Here is a 16612-nt window from a genome sequence, read left to right as displayed (position 1 = left end):
TTTTAGGCACTGATTTCAAAGGACCATTCTCTTTTTTGAAAGGTGTAGAGAGTGTAAGGAAACCATTTTGTGGGCAGAAAGGTACACAGATGAGCCCTTCAGTCTTTTGATTTGACTTCTTTTTCCAAGTCTAGTGCTGCTTCTGTGGATTATTTTATGTCTGAGAAGATGGCCGAAGAGTGCTTTAAGAAAATAGGTCGGTGCCAGGGAGGGTCTGGAAAATAATGTTCAGGTTTAGGTACATTGTTCATGTTTCTTTTTTGATGATGGGGGCATGTCTTTCTGCCAGAACTCTTATGATGAATGCTTCCATTCTTGTTTAAAACTGTGTATTTTTGCACCTAATAAATGTACTTTTTATCCTTATAAACAGTTAATTTGCTGGATGTAATGAGCATTGATAAAGTATATAACTTTATAAATTCTGAATGTTTTGACAGTATTCTGCACAAACAACTAACATGTGTGTATGCTCCGCTGTTGACCGACAAGCAAATTCTGCTACGCATATAATACTGATTTATTTTAGTGTATATACAGCATGAACATTTTTATCTGTTGGATATTTTGTCACAAAATAAACCGATGCTCACAACATTATTAGCTCGACGAGCAGTGAAGACAGAGGTATACATGCAGCATGACAAGTGGTTGGCGAGTCTGTCGTCAGTAGAATTTCTAAACATAAGTAAAGTTTATCAAAATACCGAAGTGCATTCATTTATACACTCAAAGTATTCCTTAGAGGCTAGTACATATGTTGACAAGAGACACTGTCTACTCTGCAGTAGTGCAGACTCCCAGCCTTACAAGGGGGCTGTGTGAGGAACATCAACCATAAGAAAAGATGTTATAAAAGAATGAGGAACAACGTTCCCAAATTCCAAGGCACTGCTGAAAGAAAAAAAAAGGCACAGACTTGGTTCAAAGTTATGCCCTACTCCAATTAGGATGCTGGAGATACAGTGTCTGGACCGTTTTGGTGTCACTGTGGTCCATCCAGGAATGCTGAAGTTGTGGTCTGGGTGGTGGTCTCAAAATCTTGCTCATTCCGGTTGCAGAGATCTTCAGAGCAGCACTTTCCTGGATATCCAATGGCTGTGACTTCATCCAGCAACTCAGCACACTGTTGAACTGTCATGCATGCTTGAATCACAGAGGCTGAGGGTGCAATTTAGAAACATTAGTCCTGGTAGACATCAGTAGGTAAGTGAATCCCATTTTTATTAATATCATTCAGCAAATACATTCAGGCCTTAAGATTCAGAATGTAGGAGATTTAAAGCTAAATAGATGGTACTCTGTCCATCAGGAGGCAGAGGTCCACAACCCTGACAGACTACCATCTGCCAAATAAAGAGATCACCATCTTCCTACTTTGATAGGAACTGCAGTCAAAGTACAAAAACGTTGGTCGATGGACGACGTCAGTTTTGACAGCATCATCAAACTTAAAAAAAAAAATGTTTTTCAAGCACAATGGGAGTTTGTTTTTAAAAATAATGTAAAATAAAACGAATAAACCCGACACCCTGGGAGTTTTCTCAGAGGGTGTGGCGCCAATATTATTTTCTGTCCATTCCTGCCAATTTTTTATGGTGATGCAGATAGAAAAAAAAACCAGACCATCCACTCTGACTAGAGTGGGCAGTGCGACAGCTTTACTCCGAAGGGTGTCGGATGTAGCTTTCGGTGGATGGAGCCACAGGGCCTCTGTCGACGGAAAGCTGACTGTCCACCTTTCTTTAAATGAGTTGGGCAGACCATCAATTTAGTGGACAGAGTACTCCATCATGTTTGTGACACAGTACCCTGTCCTCTAAACTCTAAATTAGGCACGTAATGTTTTCTGTTTGTCAGTTTGCACTATATGCACGTGGAATACATAAACAGGGAGAACACATTTAACATCAGTAATGTATTCATTTGAGTGGGGAAAATAATGAAGTATTTCCTTTAATGAAAATGTTTCTTTGCATAATCTTGAGATGTGAATGTCACATACAAAGGAGAACATGTCTAAATAAACATTGCCAAAGCCAATAAGTCTGACCTCACCAGTAAAACAAATTCTGTAAGAATTTTGTTTTTTATGTATAGTTGTGTTAAAGTGAGAATTTCAATAGGGTGTTAGTATAGTGCTCTCGGAAGAGGGTGGAAAGCAGTGCTGGGCTGGTAATGTGGTGATAGAAGTCAGTGTAGTAATGGGTGTGGGGACTTTTCAGCTAGATTCATGAAAGGAAAATCGGCTCGCAAAGGGCCAGATTCTCAGAATCTGGCCCTTTGCGAGCGCAATTTTTGCATTTGGGATTCATAATCCCAAATGCAAAAATCGCTATTACAGAATTCGCATTTTAGCGAGATATTGCATTTAAGGAATCTCTATTTGAGATTCCTTAAATGCAATTCATTAACCAATTTTAAATTGCGAATTCGCAATATTTGCCCGCTATTTACCACGAAGTCAGACTTCGTGGTAAATAGCGAAAAAAATAGAAAAAAGCACTTTAGTGCATTATTCTCTGTTGCATGTTACACACACACATGTCCTTTGGACATGTGTGTGCGCAACACCGCTGTAATGTTGCATTTCAGGGGTGTTACAGGGTGTCCTTTGGACACCCCTGGCACCCTTGAAATCGCATCCTTATTTGCGATTAGCAAATTGCTAATCGCAAATAAGGAATAACTCCCCATTCATTCCTATGGGCCTGTAGGCACATAGGAATGCATGGGGAGTTATTTCTTATTTGCGATTAGCAATTTGCTAATCCCAAATAAGGAACATGTAGGAATCGCAGTATTTTTTGCAATTCCTACATGAATCCCGTTTTGCAAGTCCTTAATAGCGATTCCTTATGAATCGCTATTAAAGACTCGCAAAACGGGTCTTTGATGAATCTAGCCGTTTATCTGTATGGTGATAGTGCAATTTTGGTTGGAGCAGACTAAGTATGCAGGTGGAACAATGGAGTTGTTGATGTACTGGCAAAATAAATGGTGCTTGGTGGGTGATCGTGTGGCAGTGGAGGTGTCAGTGCCATGGTAGCTGGTGTTAGTGTGGTGCTCTTGAGATGGTTCTGTGGTGGTGGAAGGGATAGCATGGAAATGAGGGTAGCAGTTGCAAGATGTGTAAGGCTGTGTGGTGCTCAGGGGTGGTGGTGAGATGATGGCCTGAGAGACACTAGCTGCAATAGTACATGGGTGTGTTAGTGCAGTGTAACATATAGTTGTGTTGTGAAGTAGTATTGGCTGAAGAGTTACTGGGGTATTGCGGTAATGTTGGCAGCAGAGTGATGGTATTTATTTGTTGTGTTGGTGTTAGTGTGGTCCTGGAGGCTTCACAGACATGGTATGGGTTGATGTGTAGTACTATGGCAGAAGTGTGGTGTTAAAGGATGATACTACAGTGGTGTGGAAGAAGTAGTGTGGAGGTGCATTTAATTGTTGCAGATGGTAGTCTGGTGTTCTATAGTGGTGACCTGAGGTGGGTCTGTGTTGCAGAAGGGGACATGAGAGTTCTGAGTAGGGCTGAATTGAAGTGCTAAGTAGTGTGAGAAGAGTGCTAGCAGATGGTAGTACGGTATTGCTCTAATGTGCCTCTTTGGAGTGATATAATGGTGGTGAGTGATGCTGTAGTGCACTATGGGACAGAGGTGGGAGGCAGTAATATATTGCTGTGCAGTGGGAAAGTGGTAATGAAGTGTTGTGAGATTAGGAATCTGTTCAGGCATGGGGTGGGAGCCTTATAGTAGGGGTAGTAATGCTGGGCAGGATCACATCTGGAACTTGTGGTGCAGTTTTGTGTGCTGCAGTGTGGTTCTGTAAGGTGATAGTGCTGAAGAAACAGTGATTTAGTGCAGAGGTGGGTGCAGGGGGAGTGGTGGTGCAGTGGGGATGCAAGTGCAGCGATAGGGGTAGAACCAGTCCTGGGTGCTTGGAGTGGTCCTTATCCAACCCACTTTCCATTTCGTGCTAGCCGTTGAATCATCTGTATCATAGCAGGCATATTGCTAGGATTCCCTGTGCCAGAACACAATAGGTCTGTCACACTGAAGAGTGGCTTCTTGTTTGCAGATGCACACAAGGTGCGAATTCAGATCCCATCAACAAGAAAGCCATTCTGAGGTGGGCCAATGAAAAGTAGAATATGATTCACTGCGCAGCAGAGGCCTTCTACGTTTCTTGTAGATAGATGCGAAAGCTTTGTGAAAAAGTTCAATTTCCCACCTGCCACACCTAAAAATGGGAGTCAAAAGATCCGGTGGAAGAGGAAAAGAGTACCAATTTCTGATAAACACTATAGGTCTGGCATTTTTTAGGGCAAAACATTTGTGTTTTTATTAGTATTTTACTGGGTCTCAGTGTCATAATAAGTAGCCATTGCTGTTGGTGTAGACCACTCTAAATGTTGATAACAAATGTATTAAGCACAGAAAGGCCTGGAGGGTAACCATGCTGTGAGATTAAAGTTGAGACGCGACATGAGGTAGAGTGTATGGCATGTCAACAGATGGAAAAACGGGACATAAAATATGGCGAGTAGGCCTCCAACCTAGCCTTACAGTGAATGAACCCAATCTTTAAATAAGGTGATAGATGCAATGTTATAATGGAGAGGAAAGATTGGCCTTCCGACTAAGAGGCCGGTTAAGTGTTTTGCTGGCAAAATGTCATATGTCTTCTGCCACATTGCCCGTGAAACGTTTGCAGTATTTTGAGTTCTGTGCTATATAGGTGGACATTTTTTTCCCAAGGTGCCTATCTCTCCCTAGGGAGGGGCTACTAAGTTCTGAACCCCTTGTTGAAATCTTGACAATGCCAGTGAACTGGAAAACTTGTGAAAATTCGGACTTTATCAGCGGACACTGGGAGTGCGCCTCAAAAAGAAAAGTGGGGGCAGGTTGCCATTACTCACCTATCTAGTCTCCTCATATGCGTTGGGATTTCCCAGTTTACGGACAGTATGTTTGTCGCAGTATGCCACACTTTCCATAGAGATCTATCATGGTTTTAACTTTATCAGGCATTGTTCTGGACTAGATATGCTAGAATGAGAAGCCATATGCCAATATGTCTGGCAAAGTTGACACTGCATCCTTGTTAAGCCCAATGGCAGAAAAGGAGCAGGATTCGCCGGCAGGTTGTTTGCCACCCAAGAGGCTACAAATAATTCTGTTTGGCCACCATAATTGAGAATAGAGATTGTCTTGTTGTCCTGTTTATTGGCAACAATAGGTTTACCGCCCTATTCTGACTCAGTTTCTAAGTACCATGTTGCTAATGCAGCATGCATTGAAATGTCTTTAATATCTATTTCAATATAACATCATAAAACCAATTCAGACATTGAGAGAGAGAGAAAAACAGGGAGAAATAGAGTGCAGGCAAGCTGGAGATATAGACCCTCATTACGAGGTGGCTAGAGTGTTATACTGCTTCACCCCCACCACCCGGTTGGCAAAGAGGGACAGGGGAATGGGCACAGATGTAGCTTGGGCACCCACTGCCCCTTCTGGACCATGGGGGAGCAGACAACACTGCCCCCAAAATAAGCCAGAGCCTCCCCTTGTTCCAGGTGCCCTCCACACTCCCTGCCAAACAACCCCAACCTGCACTGCCCCTCACATATATTTATCACCATCTCAGAGCAGGTAAATATTAGCAGAATTGGCCCTGGATATGTGTAAAACCTGTAGAAAAGGATCCCGTAAGTGAGGCTCTGCATCCTTTTTCCAAATTATTGCCAAATCAAATCCAAGAATGGCTGGATTTAAGTACCCCTGTCCCACCCAGAAATAAGATTCCATCAGCCAGATTCATCCAGCTTAATTGCGCTCGCAAAGGGCCAGATTCTGAGAATCTGGCCCTTTGAGAGTGCAATTTTTGCATTTGGGATTCATCATCCCAAATGCAAATTTCGCTAATAAAGAATTCGCACATTTGCGAGGAATTGCATTTAAGGAATCTCTATTTGAGATTCCTTAAATGCAATTCATGAACCATTTTAAAATTGCGAAATCGCAATTTTGGGCCGCTATTTACCGCGAGGTCAAACCTCGTGGTAAATAGTGAACACTTAGAAAAATACATTTAAATGCATTTTTCTAAGTTGCATGTTACACACACACATGTCGTTTGGACATGTGTGTGCGCAACACCAATGTAGATTACATTTCAGGGGTGCTACAGGGTGTCCTTTGGACACCCCTGGCACCCTTGAAATCGCAATCTTATTTGCGATTAGCTAATTGCTAATCGCAAATAAGGAATGACTCCCCATTCATTCCTATGGGCCTTTAGGCCCATAGGAATGAATGGGGAGTTATTTCTTATTAGCAATTAGCTAATCGCAAATAAGGAATCAGTGGGAATCGCAAATTCAATTGCGATTCCTACATGAATCCCGTTTTGCGAGTCCTTAATAGCGAATCCTTAACATTCGCTATTAAGGACTCGCAATTCCTTACGTTGATGAATCTGGCCGCATGTCCCCTATCTCTCTCTGCCTACATCAGGTCAGCTGGCAATGAGGGTCTAAGTAGAGTCTATGGTACTGCAAAAGGTGTTGGGGGCGGGGGTAGTTAAGGCTCGCATTGTGAGAAAATCATGAAACCCAACTAGGAGGAAACAAGGGTTTCCATCTTCATGGGGACTATCTGCTGTACAAGAAAAAACACTCACCCGAGTTGTTTTGCCCACAAAGATTTCATCAGCACAACCCTGCCAAAATATGAAGAGAAAAGACCCCGTAATGCGAAGAAGCGTGCAAAAGTGCACTCAATGTCCCTTTATCTCACTCTTACAGGTTGTTTTTCATCCCTGCGCTCTCCCTTTTTGTTACAGTTTTTTGCTATTCTCCTTCTCCTTTCTCCCTTCTATGCCTTTCTCTTTTTTGCTCGGGGTCAAAGTCTCATGATGAAATATATGTCTTGGTCCCCCAACATAAGTGCCAGTGCCCACCACCAGCAACCACCGTCACAAATTAAGCACTGGAGCGAGCACTGTTACAGAAGCCCACTTATAATTATTCTGTTCATGTTGTGGCAAGTCAATCCAAGGTGTGGTTAGGGGAGAGAGCAAGGCTAAGGTCTATGATGAAACATACTTACACGGCAGTTGTACGTAGAGGCATTGTGTCTGTTGCTCCGCGCATGTGGTTACAGTACTGTCGTACCCATTTTTGGTGAAGCATTTTAAAGCTGAAGCTGTAAATATGGAAAGTACAATGGGGAGTTAGTCCATTAATGGCTGTCTTGGTACATTAAGTGAAGTTAATGCAGTGAGACAATGGCCTGGAGACAAGACCTTTGAGCTGCATTGACATCAGTGGATTTCCTAATGGTCTAATTACTCTGACAAGACAGTAGGGAGGTCAGCCATATGTCAGGTTACAGTGAAGGGCTGTTCTCAGAATTCTGGTTCTTGTGTCCACTTTATCTTTGTCTGTTTTGGACAAATACTACCATGTAAATGCTCCACTCAAAGTATGTCTTGTTTTTGGTAACAGATTTATTACAGGGCGCTACTCACAAAGGTAAATTTACACAGGCATATTTACTCATGAGTAATTCTACTACTAAACTTTGTTGTAACTATACACTTTTTGTTGTTGGTGCTATTCCTCGTTCCCCAGTGTAAAGCTACTCCAGAGTGTAGCCTTACATAACTCAATCTCCTGATTCTAGGGGTGGAGCATCTGACGCAGAATTAACAAGTGTAAAATAATTTCAAGTAACTATTCACATGTAGGCAGAAACACCTACCACCGGGACAGGGACGTCCATATAGTTAATATAGGAACAAATATTAAAGTTTACTAAACTTAAAAACATATTAAAAATCGTGTAATGTAAATTTTAATGTAAACAATTTACATTTTTTTATTGAAAACCTAGAACAAATAAAAATAAAATGTTACCACACATTATTGTAATTATGCATTGTATAATTCATTTCTTAAAATATATTTTATTTCTAAACACTTTTTTAAAATCATTGAAAACCTCATACAGTACTTTAATTCTTTTTACGTTTTTACAAAAGTTTAAAAGTTTAATTTAATTTTCAATTAAAAAAGTTAATTATTGAACTTTGAATTACTATATTATGTACTTAATTATATATAAGAATAACTGAAACCTCTATTTGGCAGCACTCAAAACAAGACTGGGACTCACCAATGGCCTTCAGCTATTGACTTCATAAGTCAAAATATTTTTATTCAATTAAGATTATTTCCTATGGGGTTTTATTTGAACTTTCTGCCTCAATTCGTTTTTTTACAGGAGTGTGTAGGTGGCAGTGGCCATATATGGTGCTGGCCTTACTCCAAGGATGAACTGGAGTACACTTAGTACTGTTTTGTGACCTTTTTGGCTGTGTTAAGTCGAGTGTGTGAAGTCCAATGGGCTTACTCTTTTCGGAGTCAGTGTTTGTATTTGCATGTCCCTCCCTAAACCTCTCCTTACCATCTGGAAGCCTCTCCCATTGAGGTGTAAGTATCCCCCATTTTCCAGCCGCTCCCACTTATCCCTTGCACATTCTCTACTAAAACCTATGCTTATGTGTGTGGAGATCTCTGCCACTGGTGGGGGGATGTATACATAGATAAAATTGGGGAAGCGGAGATGGAAGTTTTCACCCACAGGTTTGTGACTAGCATTTTGTAGAATGGTAGTAATAGTACTGTAGTACTACTTCACGTACTACAAAGTGCAATTTCTGAATAGGCCCCTGTTGATGTGACACCTCCACACAACTTTAAAATGCAAAGAAAACCTTTATTTGAACGCACACAAGATGTAGTGTGATTCTCTGTTCGCCAGCCACAGTATCACTGGCTCGGGTAGAATCCCGCCACAACAAGGTTCCATATACACATCACAGCATGACATAGTGAACACTCCAAATGTGAACAGCCCGACTACTACAGCCCCACAGTATTCACTCCCAACTGGTGGTCCCCTGAAGAGGAACACTGTTTCACGTTGGGGCTCTTGGGTGTGAAATCCTTAATATGCTCATACAATACAAATGTGTTGTTGAGCAATAGTTGATGAAGTGTATCTGATAGCCAATGATGTATTATATATTAATACAAAACAGCAAGGGAGAGGAGGGCCCAAGGGGATGTTTACCGACCTCACACCGCTACAGCCCCTTAATCAAACAGTAAACAAACACAGGGTAGCAGAGGGTCATTAAATAACTGTCTCAAAAATATGTATCTGGAACACGGAGCACTCACCTAAGGAGACCTAACCTCAAAACTACGTATAAATACGCTGTCTGGTACTAATGTGTGGTCGACATGTTTCTGCAGACTTAGTTGGAGCCTAAAGGTATCCTGCTGCTTTCTTCAGGACCATAATCGCGACTGCTCAATAAATAGTGTAAAAAAGGAAAACTATCACCTGGGTATTTAGTAGAACTTCATTCTCCTCTCATTCAGAGGACAGTAACGCTCCACCCCACCTGGCCACAGCTCAGGTACATGGAGCCCCGCACTTCCGGTCGGTACTCCGGACGTCCTTCTGGGCTGTCTCGGGGAGGTGACAGCCCAGAAGGACGTCCGGAGATCTACTAAATACCCAGGTGATAGTTTCCACACATTAGTACTAGTGGTTATTTGTTGAAACCACTATCTTCGCACGCATTTTAAGTATTTGGGAGTATTAAGGCTATAATAAAGTTTCTTTCCTTTCTACTATCCAATTTTATTTGTTCATTTCACAGTTCACTTCCTTTCACTTTTCACTTGCACTGCTCTACAGTTGTCCATTCACACCCTGATACCAGTTGATTTCCACTGGGTTCCACTGTAGTGAGAACGGTTGTCTCCAGTGGTTAGAAAACACCTGTCTTCCCGGTGTGGAAGCACCCAGATGATGAACAGGGCGTCAAGGATCGGCAACTGATGGGTATTTTTCCATACAAGAAAGATACTTCACACCCAGACAGCGTATTTATACGTAGTTTTGAGGTTAGGTCTCCTTAGGTGAGTGCTCCGTGTTCCAGATACATATTTTTGAGACAGTTATTTAATGACCCTCTGCTACCCTGTGTTTGTTTACTGTATTATATATTAAAACATTAGAATGTTCAGAGCTACATTGAAAAAAATGGATTAGCTCTGGGCTTATAATGGCTGGTATAAGCCTAGAGCTCCAACATTCCAATGTTTGCCTTTCTGTTTCTTCCTTTTTAATTTAGAACATTCTATCCTTAGTGGGTGGAATGTTTTAATAGCCTTATAGTCCTTCGGCCTCTGGCTATACTGGTTGTTAAAGGACTCACACTTGTTATAGACACTCGCCTGGTATAGCTCTCGGCAGCGTGCTATAAGGCTATATTAGAACACTGGAATGTTGAGAGTTCTGTTGAAGACGTTAAAGTGGCTCAGGACGAATAATTGCTGGTCATACTTTATGTTTTAACATTCCAATTTTTGTTTTTCTGTTCATTACCGGAAGAGGGAGCCCACTGCCACTCATCCAGCACAGTTCACCCCATTTGCATTCTGGTAAATGCAGTACGCTTACTTCAAAGTTGCTGTCGTTTTTCACCAAAGTTGGGGCAGGTATTGATTCTGTCACTAGACACATTTTTCTGGGTTTAGCCCTTCATCAGTAGAGGGTAGAAGTAGTAGAGAGCTAGAGAGCAGAGAAAAGTCATCTGGGATTTCTGAAATGCTGGTCATGTCTTCACAGGTCACAGTACCACTCCACAGGCACACAGGTGCATCCCAGGTATGCTCGTCAGCTCGTTTGCTCAAATTAGCCTTTTAAACACAGGGGGAGGGAGCACCAGGCCTCTCATCTGAGCACAGTTCACCCCATGGCATTCTTGTAAATGCAGTACGCTTACTTCAAATTTGGTTGAGTTTTTCTTCAAAGTTGGTGCAGGTAGTGCTGTTATCTCTAGAGACGTGTTTCTGGGTTTAGCCCTTCATCAGTAGAGAGCAGAAGTAGTAGAGAGCAGAGAAAAGTATGCTGGGTTTTCTGAAATACTGCCCAAGTCTTCACAGGTCACAGTACCACTTCACAGGCACACAGGTGCATCCCAGGTGAGCTCGTCAGCTCGTTGGCTCAAGGGAGCCTTTTAAACACAGGAGGGGATGGAACACACTGCCTCTCATCCCAGCATAGTTCATCCCATTGCATTCTGGTAAATGCAGTACGCTTACTTCAAAGTTGCTGTTGTTTTTCACTAATATTGGTGCAGGTAGTGCTGTTATCTCCAGACACGTGTTTCTGGGTTTAGCCCTTCACCCGTACAGAGCAGAAGTAGTAGAGAGCAGAGATAAGTTTTCTGGGGTTGCTGAAATGCTGCCCAAGTCTTCAAAGGTCACAGGTACACCGGTGCATCCCTTAAGCCAGTGAGCTGACGAGCTTTTGGAGATGCACCTGTGCGTCTCTTTTGAGGTACTGAGACCTGAGAGGACTATGGCAGTATTCTCAGTAACCCCTGATAAAATTTGTTTTTGATCTCTACTGATGAAGGATAAAATCCAGAAGCACATGTCTGGAGATGAACAGCATTACCTGCACCAACTTTGGTGAAATACTACTACTAATATTCAAGAAAGCGCTAATTGTGAACTGCATTCAAAATAACACAAAGGGGAAAACTGTGCTGGCATGTGAGGCAGTGTGCTCCCATCCCCCTTCTGTCTTTCTGTTTCTCCCTTTTTAATTTATATCATTCTGTCCTTAGTGGGTAGAATGTTCTAATGGCTTTATAGCCTGTCTGCTTCAGGCTGAAATGGTTGTTAAAGGGCTTCGCCTTCATTATAGGCCTGCAGCTGTGGAATATAGCTGTGGTTTTGGGCCTTCAATGTCTTACTTGTTGAGGCTTTTCTTGCCCCAAAGCTGAGCTCTTTTTTGGTGTTAGGGCCAGTTTGTATTTATGCCTTCATAATTCTTTTCCTACAAAAAGTAACTAGTACAAATTTACATCCATTTTTCGCCAAATATAAGCGATTCTAAAGAAATCCAGGGTTTGTGGATTTCCCTGGAGGAAACCAGGCAAATATCCAAAAGGGATAGAAAAATGGGAACAATGCTCCTGAAGAATAAAATGTTTTCTAAAAATTAAATCAGATTTTTCCCCACGGATTTTGAATTATTTTGAGTGTTAGTAGATATTTCCTATCTTTTGCAGTTTTTTCCTACTTGCAGTTTGTGATGGAACCAGGTGTGAACCCCAATGGGTGAAAGCTGTGCATTTTTTTTAATATAGGCAGAATTCCAAATTTAGCAAGGAGTCATTTGTGAGGATTGCTCATGATTTTCCCACATTAGCTGATTGATGAACTCAACAGTAAAGTAAAACCATAGGACATATGAAAATAGCTGACAAAAATGTAATTTGCAAGGTTTGGCTCGATTGTCAATTTACTCTAATGTCTGTCAGACCTTTCTGGTCAAAATGATATGTAGAGCTGGTTGGTTGTCCAAAAACATTTAATACCCATAACAAACAACTGAGCTGAAGCGGAGAATGATTTTTATTGTGTACCAATTATGCTTTAATTCATATGGTAACATATAATGAATGATAAATGAGTATGCAGGAAACCTATGCAATTTTAAAATGTATCCAAGATACAAAGTTAAGTAATAGTCGTTATTTGTGCAGAATTTGGGTTTACCCATTCGTAGGGGATTCAGAGGTCATTTTGAAAAAATACATTCTTTCTTGCACACTGGCTTACATTTGGTAGCAAAAAATGAAAAAAATAAAAATTCTCCTGTTTTTTTCATATTCCAATCTTACACTCCTCCTGTTGTGCTCGATGGCCGTGCTCATGCCTGCCCACATGCACTCATCAGCCTGATCGCATGCATGCTGGACTGTAGGTCCTATGTTTGAGACGCAGGCCCAGGATCTAGGATCGCAGACGAGCTGCAGGGCGTTGGAGTGGTGGGAGAGTTGATCTCATTTCGGTCCTCCTTGTGATTCTCTCTTGCTAGTGTGCCTTTTGAACATTGAGAGGTGATGGTACTATTTAAGGAAGCAAACATATTTAAAACTTCATTGATTTCATAGGTGGTGGCGGCGGCTGCATTTGAAGACCAGGAAGGAGGTAAGTGGAAAGAAAGCGGCTTACTTTTTTTTTTTTTTAAAGAAAAAACGGCTTGGAAAGATTCTAGGAGCTCTAAGTAAGGGCGAAACAGAAGTAGAGGAAAAGTAAAAGGGCAAAAAATTAGACTTCTGGCGATGAGGTCATACAGAACTCCTTTTGTGTCACTGACTCTCCTCCAGATGAGCGTGCCCTCTCCCAAATCATTTCCCAGTTGTTCCTTTAGCTTCATCAATAAGGACATTTGTAGGAAAACATCCTTAAAGCAAAAATGAGGACAGACCCTTTGCACCATCCATGTGTTGTGACCATGACGCATCCATCCCTCATGAACTCTCCTTAATTAATAGAAATGGTAATTTAGAAAAAGAGCAAGACGTTTTGGATCTAGCTATATAGCTATAGAACTTCCAGAATCACGTCTATCTTCCTCCTTCTGCATTTCTCTGCTCAGTTTAGTTTTGCTTTTAGGATGGTAGAGAACATGGTGAACATGAAGAAGAGGGGCATCCTTGGAAGGATCCTCATTTAAACATATTGGCAATGCTTCCTTTAAACATTGAGTAGACTTGGAAATAAGGAAGTTCTAAAATCTTCTAGAAAATGAACTTGCACTCTAATTCGCAGAATGCAGCACACATACAAAAAGGAAAAAAGAAGATAAATCAAAGTATTTCTCCTTGATGCACCAATCTAACGCCTTCTTTTGCATGGCGGTAGTTTTTGGTGCTGCCTCAGATTTACAGATCCATGTCAATCTAGGGCAGCGTCATAAAGCAATGGGTATTGCAGTGGAACGGCCACAGCAACACCCATTGCACGCCCCTTTTACGTAGAAAACTGCATGAAAGTGTACCATATTTACTAAATGGCATTAAACCACACAAAGTGGCTTAACACCATTTTGTGAATATGGTGAGGGCATTGCGCCATCGGAACATCAGAAAAAGTGAAGTTCCATTGGTACAATTCCCTTGTAAATATGCCCCCTGGTTACAAAGAGTTCTTCACTATATTTATTTGAATCCTGGCAGGATTCTTTAGTGTACCCATATCTATTGGAGCTACCTAATCCTCAAATGCTTGCGAATCTATTGAAATTTCAAATAGGTTTTAATTTTTTATATGCATGTCCTGACAAGGTACACGATTTAGTGTGTGGGGATGGGCAGTGTACAAGTGGCCTAGGAAGATGAAATTTTAATGCTTATATATTGTACGTTTATTGTACCTCAGTGGGACTTTCGTTATTAAAACTGATTTTCTGGAAATATGGCAGTAGATCAAGAAGTGATGCAATCTGGCTGATTTATAATATGCAATTTGTTTATGTAGCCTGTGTGGTAAGAATGTTTGTAAAGGCAGTTTTAGGTTAAGAAGATACTGCATGTATGCAGTATCTGTATTAGGATGTCCTCTTAAACCGGCACCTTTATCCCTCCGCGAAATAACCAACAAATTGCACCATGGAAACACCCCCTAGTTATATGCACCTCTCCCGCAAGATCTACTCAACGGTGTACAGTCATAATATCGAGTCAATTATTTCGACTGGACAGAATATCGAGTAAAAAATATAGAATGGACATAATATCGACTAGACATAATATAGACAACAAAAATATCGACTAGAGAAAATTAATATCGAATAGAATGGACATAATATCGAATCAAAAATATAGAATGGACATAATATCGACTAGACATAATATAGACAACAAAAATATCGAATTTAAGGTAAGTTAATAATAATTTTTATTTTTTGTGTAATATAAGTCTGTAGCGGGTTGTGGGTTTATAGGGGAATAGGGTGGGAAGTAATTTAATTCTAATTAATTAAATATGTTAATTTATTTATTGATATATATTTAGAATTAATTGTTAATTAATTATTAATTGGTAATTAATTAAAATATAATTGGTAATTAATTATAATTGATTAATTGATAAATATTTTAATTTTAGTAATTTATTTTCTGTAGCGGGTTGTGGGTTTATAGGGGAATAGGGTGGGAAGTAATTTAATTATAATTAATTAAATATGTTAATTTATTTATTGATAATAATTTAGAATTAATTGTTAATTAATTATTAATTGGTAATTAATTAAAATATAATTGGTAATTAATTATAATTGATTAATTGATAAATATTTTAATTTTAGTAATTTATTTTCTGTAGCGGGTTGTGGGTTTATAGGGGAATAGGGTGGGAAGTAATTTAATTATAATTAATTAAATATGTTAATTTATTTATTGATATTTTTTAAAAATTAATTGTTAATTAATTATTAATTGGTAATTAATTAAAATATAATTGGTAATTAATTATAATTGATTAATTGATCAATATTTTAATTTTAGGGTTCAGGGTCAGTTTTCAGTTTTTGGGTAAAGGGGTATTTTTAGGGTTCAGGGTCAGTTTTCAGTTTTTGGGTAAAGGGGTATTTTTAGGGTTCAGGGTCAGTTTTCAGTTTTTGGGGTAAAGGGGTATTTTTAGGGTTCAGGGTCAGTTTTCAGTTTGTAGGTAAAGGGGTATTTTTAGGGTTCAGGGTCAGTTTTCAGTTTTTGGGTAAAGGGGTATTTTTAGGGTTCAGGGTCAGTTTTCAGTTTTTGGGTAAAGGGGTATTTTTAGGGTTCAGGGTCAGTTTTCAGTTTTTGGGTAAAGGGGTATTTTTAGGGTTCAGGGTCAGTTTTCAGTTTTTGGGGTAAAGGGGTATTTTTAGGGTTCAGGGTCAGTTTTCAGTTTGTAGGTAAAGGGGTATTTTTAGGGTTCAGGGTCAGTTTTCAGTTTTTGGGTAAAGGGGTATTTTTAGGGTTCAGGGTCAGTTTTCAGTTTTTGGGGTAAAGGGGTATTTTTAGGGTTCAGGGTCAGTTTTCAGTTTGTAGGTAAAGGGGTATTTTTAGGGTTCAGGGTCAGTTTTCAGTTTTTGGGTAAAGGGGTATTTTTAGGGTTCAGGGTCAGTTTTCAGTTTTCGGGTAAAGGGGTATTTTTAGGGTTCAGGGTCAGTTTTCAGTTTATGGGTAAAGGGGTATTTTTAGGGTTCAGGGTCAGTTTTGGGTTTTTGGGGTACAGGGGTACTTTGTAAAAATAAAGTAAAATTACATTTAAATTACATTTATTTAATAAAATTAAATTATATTAAATTATATTATAATATTTTTTATTAATTTATATTCAAAAAATTATTATATACTTACCAATACTTATGTTGTAATGGTATGCGTTGTAAAGGTATATGCGTTGTAAAATCTTGCGTTGTAAATGTATGCGTTGTAAAAGTTTTTGCGTTGTAAAAGTTTTGTTGTAATGGTAGGCGTTGTAAAAGTATGCGTTGTAACGTCATACATCCCTGGAGTGGGAATAGTAATTTTAACCTCTACGCTATCCAGCGCTTTCCCTACTGTTGCACCCACTGGAGTGGGAGTAGTAAATTTTACCTCTACGCTATCCAACACTTTTGCTAATGTTGAACTCACTATAGTTGTAACAATAAATTTTAAACATTTTCTAAAATGTTATATA

The 16612-nt window shown here is 39.9% G+C and overlaps 1 protein-coding gene across 1 annotated transcript in view; it reads right to left on the bottom strand.

The window, feature by feature from the left end:
- Positions 1-502: 502 nt before the first annotated feature.
- The window catches only part of LOC144768696 (uncharacterized), an 83446-nt gene continuing 67336 nt past the window's right edge, over positions 503-16612 (bottom strand). The window contains exons 2-3 of the mRNA XM_078652557.1: positions 7113-7208; positions 503-1161 (exon numbers count right to left, since the gene is read on the bottom strand). Coding sequence (XP_078508683.1) covers positions 986-1161; positions 7113-7208 — 272 coding nt within the window. The 3' untranslated portion in view covers positions 503-985. The remainder of the gene's footprint in view (positions 1162-7112; positions 7209-16612) is intronic.

The sequence above is a fragment of the Lissotriton helveticus genome, chromosome 7 (genome assembly GCF_964261635.1).
Source record: "Lissotriton helveticus chromosome 7, aLisHel1.1, whole genome shotgun sequence".
Lineage (NCBI taxonomy): Eukaryota > Metazoa > Chordata > Amphibia > Caudata > Salamandridae > Lissotriton > Lissotriton helveticus.
Note: the sequence above shows the minus strand (reverse complement) of the source record. Positions and strands in the feature narration are given on the sequence as shown.